Raw genomic sequence first — 11308 nt, 5'->3', positions numbered from 1 at the left:
AAGAGAAGATTCGATTGTCAAAAACAATTCTAACCTGCTTTCACAATCAGTATATCGTTTCTGTCGAAAATTATTATCGATAAAGCACGAAAATGTTCACGAGTTTTCGGGGTTTTTTTTCACATGTAAGTGATATAAGTATAGAGACATTTTTCCATCTAAGCAAACGGCGACAATGAACAATCATAAGGACATCGAGTATATCTCAAAAACCACATAAATCCGCCATGTTTTAATTCCGTCCTATATGATAATGGTCTAGTACACAAAATCTCATTATCGTTAGAAACCCCTTAATTCTAACTTCCACTAATTATAGGCAAGGCTTTCCCAGGGTATTAACTGAGCTTGTTAATTTTGAAATTTAAGAGACCTAGCAAGATGTAATTTTCCATGGCAAAGTCTGCTTTTTCTGTTCAATTATTGATATTACAGTGTCTGACTTTTACTTTGCATCTGTCGCAGTAATTACACAGCCACGCTTTTATAATTCTAAACATGTTGGTTTGCAGGTGAATTACACCGGGGGCGATTTTCACTTCTGATACGGTAATATATTGATTTTTGTAAGGAAGAGGACATTTTGTTTGTTGAGTAACATGTTAAGATCACTGTCACAAAACATATTTAATTTTTTTTTTATGTTATGAACTGTGACATTTCAACGTTTAGAAAATGTAACAATATTAAATGTGGCGATATTTAATGCAGTATCCTTTGCACATGCCCAATCCAAGTTATTCTGGAGACGATGTCACCATGAATTGCAATCCCCTTTTTTCTCAGGGTCATGCTAATTGACGAAATGACGTCTTTATCACCAACGTTTATCACTTTTTCTCCCAGATATTGAACAATAAATTCATCACCCGCCTTCCATTTCACCAAATATCATCACGTTGCTTGTTTAACAATGGAATATCGGTCTAAATCATAGCAATCTTTTTCTCCCATGATGTAACAATATTTTTCGGCTTTTAGGGGGCCACAAAGAAAATTAATGTTCTTTCTCCCCCAATGCCCAGATGCGATCTGTCCTTCTGGAGAGTTATGATGTCAGATATTTTCTCTCTCTCCTTCCATCTTTCATTCTATGCACTCACAAGCATGCTTGACTTCTTCCCAATAATAATTAACGGGTGTTTTACGAAGCTCAACCTGACCTTCTATACAATTATGGTCATTTTTGTCGACTAAAAAAATCATATTATTTCAATAATTCTGATTTAAGAGACAACCGTATTATATATAACCAGGGTATTTCTATTATTCGTGGGCTTAAGTATGAGAATCTATTCAATTATTAAATTATTATTTTCTTTAAAATTGTTTTTGTGAACAGCAAAAGAACAGTGTTAACCCTCCCACTACCTTTTCAACGTCAAGAGCTTCACACTATTAAATCTTCAATAACTAATCTATCAAAAATGCGCTCTGGTATGAAACATTTCATTGAGAGGTTTTTTTTCCTTACAGTAAAATGAACATCTGTCGACATTGCAAGCATATTTATACATCAGATTTATAACCCTAATTTGCATAATGAGCGACGTACATTATTCATCGTATTTACAAATGACATTTTGATTCGGGAGAAAAAAAATTGATTTCTTGCATGTTTTTTTAAATTTTGCTTTGTTTAACCCCCACACACGTACGTATTTCAATTCACCAGAGAAGAAATGGAAATAATTTTTTAAAAAATGAAAAAAATAAAAACACAAAATAAACCCCAAAAAAGCAAAAAAAAAAAAATTTTTTTTCAAAAAACAACAAAGACAAAGAAAACACAAAATGTTGAAATAAGGAAAACATACATGTATTTATTATTTTTTGTATACTAATACATGTACTTGTGGATAGAGAGAAAGAGAGGACAACAATTGTGAAAAAAAATATCTATATACATAGATAACGGATGATGTATTATTTACAAAAGCTTGGGTGATATAACAAAGGATACTATCGCCATTGAACTCTCTGAACCCTGAAGGGTGAAGAACAAAAGGTTGGAAAAAGAATTACTGCAATCACGGCGAGAAAAATGCTTGATTGAATTTTCACATCCCTGGAAATAGCGCTTGGTTGGTTGGTTCAGCCTTCATATTTGCTTCAGACAACGATACAAGCGCATCGGAGCGCGCGCGGTTGGATAAAATTTGTGCTGCCTAGGTCTTCGCATCGATAAGAGGGGAAAAAAGTAATTTGGCCGTTCAGTCGCGTTTTATAGCTGCTAAATCCAGCATCTTATCAGAGACCCCTTGTATCAGATATATACCTACAGTACAAGTGTTATTGTTTATGCAATGGACAATCATCGATGGAATAATTTCTGGTGAAGCTGAAGAACTCGCCCGCTCTCTTTTACTTCTGTGTCCAATCGCTGCGAAGAGATTGTGGACTCTGCCAATTTGCACTTTCTGCCTGAGGCGAGGAAGAGTTTTCAATGAAATATTTCGCCGTGTCGCCTGTACTCCATTTGTAAAAACCGAATGTGAGAGAGAAGGGACAGGCGCATAGTCTGTGTGTCATCGCTGAATGTGGAACAGGGCTAGGATCCCCCAGTTCATCGCATTGTTTGGGGTACACAAAAGCGTGCTTTTGTCACATGGTTTAAAAGACACCTCTTCTCGTGTGCGCTGATGTGTGGCGGCTTAAACAAAAATGTGGAACACACCTCCAAATGTGTGACAGAACTTAGACGTGTAGATTTCACTGTGGGATATATATTTATATGTTGTTAATTTTTTCTGATTTCTCTCAGTTTCAAATTCGACCAGTGTGTATAGCGTTGTGTGAACTGAAAGTACAGTGTTAAAACATGGAGGTCCCCTTGTGGAAGTTTATTTTATCCATACTCGTGTTCATTACTCCAGGTAGGTTTTGTAGTTATGTTCAGTGGTTTTGTTAGCTATTAATAATTGTTTCTGTTATCAGGGGATATATCTGCATGTCGATTAAATAATATACACTTGTATAGATAAAACATTTGCATTGTATCGCATGCATTACACAGGGACCGCGACATGGGGTTAATGGGGGGATAAAACATTAATCTACATCGATGTATATAAAATGAAATTAGAACTGAATGTCTATGCGGATGTTTCCCTATCTCAGAATTCGGAAGAATTATCTAAATCAAAAATTCTCTAGAGAGTTCGTAGTCGGTCATAACAAGACTGTTATGCCTTACAATATTAATGAAATATAACGGGATAATAAATATTGAGTTGATTATAAAACTTTGAAACAACATCCCGATGCCGGAACTGATATCAAAGTCACTTGTGATGAAAAGGAGAGATAAAGTTTTCTAATGTTTTTTCAGCGATTAAAGATTAAATTTATCTGAAAATTATAAGCGTATGTAACCACTGACATGAAAAATCACCAAACGGATTTTTTTTATTATTGAAAAAAAAGAAATAGGGGTTAAATGAACCAGTAGTAGTCTTTTAATCCTGTTATTTCGGTTAGTTTTCGACCCACGGATTAATCAGGATTCAAATGAAATACACCTGGAAAAGACCCCGGCTCTTGCATTTGTATTTAAACACAGTGAGTTCATTAGAAATGTGGGTGTGTAGAAGTTTCATCAACAGTTCAATATTGCCACTTAGATGTCGATATTTTATCTGATGAGAAAAACGTCAATAATACACAGGTAGAATCATCGAAATTACGACAACCGACAGCGGATACATGTATATTACGACATCAAAATGTCCACCCAATACCGTGTCCGTTTATATATCATGTAAATTGTTTTCATTTCTGAGATTTATTTTGAGTGATAAAAAACAACAGTCGACACTGCCATCGGAACTCATCAACTATTTATGCTAATTAGGTATTAGGATTGTATGAAAGGATTCACAATGTACGGACGCTGTATATTCCCCCATTATGTCATCGAAAACCTTCAATCTGACACTTCATGAATATGCTAATGGGAGGATGTTTTTCAACGAAATAAGACGTTATTATGAATTCCTCTTTATGTCAGGACACGACTGTATGAGAAAATGTGGACCAACCACAGAAAATTCCTATGCAGTATTAGTATTTTTTCTAATTATCCTACCTCCGAACTTCAAAGGGCTTTATTAAGGATACCAACGGGTGCATTGAAAGGTCAATTTTCCTTTAAATGAAAAAAAAATCATTTGACTTCTGCAGCTTGTACAATAAAGCGATGCCAGTAGTCACACCGCTAGCTTTTTAATAGGGTCTTAGTTTAGAGTATTAGGAAAACTAACCTCGCCGTAACAGTTACAAAAGAGTGCACTATAATCCTATAGTTCCAGTTCTATTTGGAGGGACAAAAAAGGAAAAAATAATCAAATGAAACCCCGTAGTAATCTGGACCGTGTCTTTATTTAATTTTTTTTTTGCTGGTTCCATTGCGTGTATTACTGACAGGTTAATCAATTAATAATGGTACCAATACATATTCAACTAAGAATAATTTTTGTTGTGAGCAATCGATTTTTCTCTCGGTTTAGATGGCCAATTTTGGCTTCTACCATTTGCCAATCTGCAGAAAATCTCTTTCAGCCACTTTACAAAACGTAATATAACCAGAAAGCATTGATCACCCAATGTGTTTATTTTCCTACAATAGCAATAATTCATATGAAATATGACTTGCTGAAACAAAAAGAGAAATCGCGAATTTCTCGCATTTCTCAAATGGAAAGGAATTAAATTTCGAAAGTTCATTTTTTGAGCAAATTGGAACCAACGAAGTCGGGATATTTTAAACCCGAAAAAGTGAACATTGTAATAATTGATAAAGTAAAAAGATAGGGCAATCATGCAAGGAAATAATTTATCAGAAATATGAAATAAATGGCTAACAGATATGAGCTCTAGTATTACTATGCATTCTGTCTCCAGACATTTGCAGCACGGCTCTTATTCAGAGAGAAAGACCATTCCATAAATGAAGTTACATTGTATTGAGTAAACTCGTTGTCATTTTCTATCTCCATTTGCCGTAAAAGAAAGGCCAGCACGAACTAAGCTCTAAGTATCCTCTTGTGTAATTAGTACGACCAAAACATCAAGTAGCCTCTTGGTAGGTCTAATGACGCGAACATGGGCTATTGATGGGAAAATAGACCAGATATAAAATGCTTTCACGAAAAAAACTAATCATAACAAAGGGAAGGGAAATTTGACCCTCCAAGCGCGTTTGCTGTCCAGTGGGGGAACAGAACATGGAGGGATATTAACGTGATGGTTTATGGTAGTTTCGCTAATTGTCGTGTCAGAACAGCTAATTGAATATCCGTGGTCACAATATGCTCGTTGATTTCACACCTTTCAGGTAACAATGTTGTCACTAGACAGATTTCGCCGACCATGAACAAAGATGGACAGATACACTTGTTAGCGACAATTGCTGTCATTAGACACAAATACATTCATGTCCTTTGTGGTTTATCATACCCCTCTATGCTTTTTTGCCTTCTATTTTTCTCTCTCTTTATTTTGAAAACAGCTCATAGGAATCCTAGTGCATTCAATGAAAAAGATTCCAAGATTGAAAACTTATCCCGTGCATTGGTAAATCACGATAAGATGAGTTTTTTTAAAGAAAAAAAAAGTTTCTTCTTTTTTTCGCCCTGAACTCTCTCGTGTTCTTTGGCTATTCTGATCGGTTGCACGCACGGAAAATCAATTTCAGACTTCCAGAACAATGCTTTAATCGACCTGAAACAACCAAGATCAACCTTTAATCGAAATATTTTTTTTGTTCGTTACTTGTTTTCAATTACAATATCCGCAATTATCATCTTTCTGATTGTTTTTCTTGCCTTTTGTAGCCCCTTATGTCAAAACGATCTGTGCCTCCCCCCCCCCCCCCCCCCCTTACCAATTTTCCCCCCTCTCCGACATATTTTCACGGCTGCCAAAAACCACTAACCTCCCAGAAATTTTGTTTGTTTAGTTCATTAAAAAAGAAATATTTGAAGGTAAAGCGCGCTCGTTTTTGCCTATACTAATTGTAATGCACTGTTTCTTAGATTTGATTTTGCGATCTCTCACCAAATCCTAGAGCATTAATAAAACGTCTGCAGAAGAAAAAAAAGAAAACATGTCAACGGTCAGGCAGTCGATTCCATTGAAACAACAAGCTTTTATTTACCATCTACATTTGTGGGCAAACATCAATGGATGCTTCGTATTACTACAGCTGGAATTTATTAGGGCCGCTGGAAAATTTACTCCCAATATCCCCAAAGTTTATTTTACATCTCTTGTTTCTTGTACGAAAACACAGTTTCGACATTCTTCGGAGAGTTGTACTACTTCTAAACCTGTATCATTGCGCGCGTGATGTCAGACACGAGATTTCCCCTGATTGATTATAGTACCATCCTAATTCGCTACACACGATGACAGTATTTATGTTAGATTAAAAGAATTATTTTTCTCCGACTTCCGATAAGACGAGTTTAATATGTCAAAACAAACCGGGGATGTGGTAACATTTAACACTTAATATTTGGCCAAACGATTAAGAGGTGATAGAAGCAGAAGTGTAAACACACGCGTGTTTGGAAACTCCCGAATACTCTTAATCTGTGAGCGACTCTCATTAGAAGTCAATAATCTGCTTAAGATCTAGCCCGGTACCCTGCTGTTCCAATGTTACGTGAAACTAAGTAAGTTGAAAACAAAAGCCAGCAGACCCCTTCGCAGTGGGTACAAAAAATGTTAATTCCCCCGACTGTATTACAGAAGGTGGCTAGAAAAAAGAATTTAAACTTTTGTTCACATGAAAGAGAAGAAAAATTCTATCGACGTGTGAAAAGGTTTTTTTCTGTAAATAGATACTACTTGCTTTGTTAAATGCAAAACATTTTTTTCTATGGTTAAACTATTATGACTTTTGTATGTTAATCAAGATAGTAATACACTTTTTCTTATGAAAAGGCTTCTCAGAATTTTATATGGGCATTAAATTATGATTTGTTATTCTAGTAATGTTAAACTATGACCGAAAAGATACATTTGGTGGGAGATGACTTGTGTAAGAAAAGGTATAAATCTTTTTTAATCAGGCGAAGGAATCCTCTATGAAAAGAAAGGGTCATTTGTAGAATAAATCAAGCGAAGCCATCGCAGGAAATCAATACACGTCAATGCTCGCTATCTGGTCTTTCTGGAGCTTCTTGTCAACAAGACGTCCATAAAAAGACCGATTTTCTGTAATGGAACTTGTTTAATCAGATTTTTTACGAGTTTTCTCTCCGAGGTTTACCTACTTGGTTTATTGATTCACCTAAGCGCTTCATCTGCTGATCTGGGTCTTTTCAATGTTTGTTTGAGAGTATACATTGTCTTTACCAATGATGTTTCAAAGTCTTGCCTTTTTTGGAGGGAAGCGTCTCGGAGGAAATCGATAACTTTAATATAACATTGCTTTGTGTGGATCCCTGCACGGACTTCTCTTGTCAAACAGGGAAGGAGACGATGGAGGGAGACAATATGAAGACCGAGCGTCCCCTACCTGACTAAATCCCCGACTAATGCGAATTTGATTAAGATATTTTTCCCTCGCTGCTCAAAAATCCCAGGATATTTCAACTCGGTATCAGTACCTATTGTACTCTGCGAGAGACAGTAATTGACAATCCATGATATCGAGATGGGATAAAAAAAAAATAGAATCATTTCATACAAGGGATTTATCATTGCGGACTAAAAGCTTCTCTACTCTTACTTTCTTAAAACCTCGAGATGTCGATTGTCAAATGGATGATGTCGTTGCGGTAGAGTGACAATAGAAACAGAGATTAAAACTTCGTTGTTGGGCTGATATTACTGTCAAGAAATCTTGACAGAGAATTAGGGGAAAGATTTATTGAGTATAAGAGTCATCCCTAAACTTGGTGTCATGGCTGGTGATTCACCCCCTCCCCTTGCTCCTCCATCCTGTAGGTAAAATAACATAGACCTTTTGTCATACTGTTGCGATACAGTCATTTCGCTGCAACCTTTTCTTTGTAATTTCGCCAATTTACCACTGTAATTTGTTAATAGCTGCTTTCAACGAATGTTATTTTAGTTATAGCAAAGCTGTGGTCATCCAAGAAAGCTTCTTCTAGCATCCAAAGTAAGCAGACGACGACCCCCTATGCATGTTTCATTTCTCGCTCATGAAGACAGCTGCAAGAAATTCTTATATTCTCTACATCTTTCTTGTTCTCTCGCACGCCTATTTAGTTCTGAAAGTAGTGGCGATGTTTTAGAACATTTAAATCCATTTTCCTTGCGATAATGATTCAACGCTTCATTCAAGATGATGATAAACAGGTTTTTTTTTCAATTTTCTTCAATGTTGATTTTTATCATTGCTTTAAGAAAATGAAGGGGAAAAAATCTATATGCTTCGCTCCGATAATGAAGATTACAATGTGTTTTCTGTTGATAAAACTTTCTAGTCACCCAGACAATATACTAACGCAGATGTGATGTAAAGAGTTGTAATATACAGGACGAGCAGTGAAAAGATTGGAAAGCTGTTATCATAAGTTATTAGATTCAGTCAATCAGAGCTTTCATCTACCATTACGCTGGTATATGGAGAAAAGGATAATCAATATTTATTTGAAAGGAAACTGTGAAATGTACATCAATCCAAATAAATCCCTTGTTGTTTTGACAGATTTATAAGCAGACTATACACACATGTATTAGACTTTGCTTGGTATAAGAGAGAGAGAGAGAGAGAACGAGAGAGAGAGAGAGAGAGAGAGAGAATTTTCAGAAGCCAAAGAATAATTAGACAATATCTTAAGTTTTCTGAATTCAATGTCATTTTTTTCCACTTTTTAAAGTTATGCAATAGAAACTCAATTAGTACGAGGGTGTAGCTGAGAATCAGTTTTTCTTTTCACAAAAATGTCAAACTGTGTGGTTAATTTGGAGTGGACTGCCATTGGCTAATGTCCCCGTTCTCTTTTTTGCCCGGGTTCTCGGTTATTTGTAAAAGGCAGAAATGGTGATGAAAGATGGACACTCCGGGTTCCCATCACTGCCATCTGTCTACTGTCACTCCAGTGAAATAGGGACTAATTAGATTCTACCTGTGGTTTACATTTAGTCTTAGCTAATTAGGTTTACTATCAATCGATGCCGAGTTGTATAATATCCTTTAATAAGCCCGGTGGCACCATCTGTCTTGAACTTCCCTTTCGTTTCCTCGGAGACCCCAGCCAATCAGTGCTCTCTCCACAATATACTGCATCTTTAATTGGCTTAAATGGGCCATAAAGAAAACTTAGTCAGAGAAAATTCGGGACATATGCGGGTATGTAAGTATGATTGGCTGGGAGTTTTTGGTCTCTGTTTTATTGAAATGGCGGTCTGAATATCGAGAGAAGAGTAGACTGTAATAGGCTTCATGCAGACAGTTCTTGGGAAGTTGGTAAAAACCAGAGATCGTAGAATCTGTATGTTTCCCAAGTGACTACTCGGATTAGAGAAAATGGGGGCTCGCCATTTAAGAGTATTATTACATCGAACCTAAAATGCCATCAGCCATTTGGACTATTCTTATCGTTTTCCTGAATTTTCCTTAGCTGTCATAAAAGCTTTGGATCAGACGAAGAAGTTTTTGGGGTTTTTTTTATATCTCGAGTACACATGTTTCAAGGACGATTTATTCATGCATCTTAATCGACAGTGTCGCTTTTTACATGGTTAATTAATAACAACGGATTTAGCAATAAATGTTTCTAGATGGTACATTTTACGACATATGCACGGCAATCTCGTCTAAACATGAAACTAATAAGATGGTACATTTTACGACATCCACACACCAACCCTTAACTGCCAAACGCGTCACTCTATTTCAACACATGTTTTTCTTTCTTAAGATGAAGTGCGAATCTAAACTTATCAAAATTTCTTGAGGGAAACAAAAATATGTCTTTCTTGTCACCTTTTTTTTCAACTGTTTTGACAAAAAATTTTAGTATTCTATCGCAATGCTTTGTCACCTCTAGCGCCAGCTTCACATTAATAAAAACATGTAATTAGGGACAGACCTATATACGCTTATGGGTAATTGGAGGTGGCTCGCGCTATCAAAGCATTTATTCCATCTGACATTTATTTACATTGCTTTTGTAGGCGATCTTTCCATTCATAAGTATGCAACTTTTTTTTTTACCTCAACAATAAGACAAAAATGCAACAGTTAAGAGTACATTTGATATGTCTATTTCATTGCATGCATAGGAGGAATTTTGCTTTTATTTATTTTTAATTACTGAAAACCTTCGTCTGAGGAACCTTTAAGAAGAAGAAAGCCCTCAAGGAATGTCTGTGTTGTTCTGTTTTTCTTGTTCAAATGGACTGTTTTCTTGTTAAATGTGTATAATCTTTGAATGAGAATGAAAAGACTATTTACTATTTAAATCAACCAATCGTTGGAAGATTTTCTTTCGGTTAAAGTAATAAGTATGTGTTGCTCTATTTAGCCTTTTACTTGGTATATGACGTCATAGCTTCTCATTATTGTCTACGAGACTTGATTGCGGTATTGCTTATTATATGGCTTCCGCGACAGACACCAACCCTGATGTTGAGAAACCTAAGTAAGAATTGATGAACCACACAAAGAAAGAAAGAAAGAAATGAAGGAAAAAAATAACATATAATCAGTGCAGGATAATTCGGGATCTCTTATTTCTGATACAAGAACGGACCATCTTTTTGCGAAAGCCTCATAAAAACCTTCTTCATTATATCCTGTGTATTATTCCATCGGGCGTACGATATTGAAATTAGAACCCGCCTGTGCATTAGCGACACTAGAAACCTTCCGAATACCAGTCGTCTTTACAGATGCAAATTAATCCAATTTAGACATGTATATTATGACCAACATTACAGGCGTACTTTTTGTTGCAAATTTTTTGGTTGCGCTGTATCACCAATGTTACGGAATACATTTGCGCAGGGGATGGTTATTTCCAGGGGTACTGACGTCATGAATTTGATCCTTATTGAAATTTTAGTTCCTAATTAAAGGACGATTAACAGACGCATATCCTCGTGATTAATTTTTTTTTCAAGAACGGAATCTTTAGGCTTGGAAGGCTTTTATTATTGGGTTTTAATGAAACATCGGAGTCGGCTTTTCAAAGCCTAGTGTTTCTGACGGCTAGGTTACCATAACTTGCATGGTTTTTGTTATGCTGAATTCTTCATAACTCCAGGCAACAACAGACATCTCAAAAACAGCATGGCTTCGTTTGTTGTAAGTGGGAGTTTTTTTTAG

The 11308-nt window shown here is 36.0% G+C and overlaps 1 protein-coding gene across 1 annotated transcript in view; it reads left to right on the top strand.

The window, feature by feature from the left end:
* Positions 1 to 1898: 1898 nt before the first annotated feature.
* LOC128166196 (uncharacterized) overlaps positions 1899 to 11308 on the top strand; it is a 28777-nt gene continuing 19367 nt past the window's right edge. The window contains exon 1 of the mRNA XM_052831201.1: positions 1899 to 2876. Coding sequence (XP_052687161.1) covers positions 2822 to 2876 — 55 coding nt within the window. The 5' untranslated portion in view covers positions 1899 to 2821. The remainder of the gene's footprint in view (positions 2877 to 11308) is intronic.

The sequence above is a fragment of the Crassostrea angulata genome, chromosome 10, assembly GCF_025612915.1.
Source record: "Crassostrea angulata isolate pt1a10 chromosome 10, ASM2561291v2, whole genome shotgun sequence".
Lineage (NCBI taxonomy): Eukaryota > Metazoa > Mollusca > Bivalvia > Ostreida > Ostreidae > Magallana > Magallana angulata.
The sequence above is the reverse complement of the archived record's forward strand: the minus strand, read 5'-3'. Positions and strand labels throughout refer to the sequence as shown.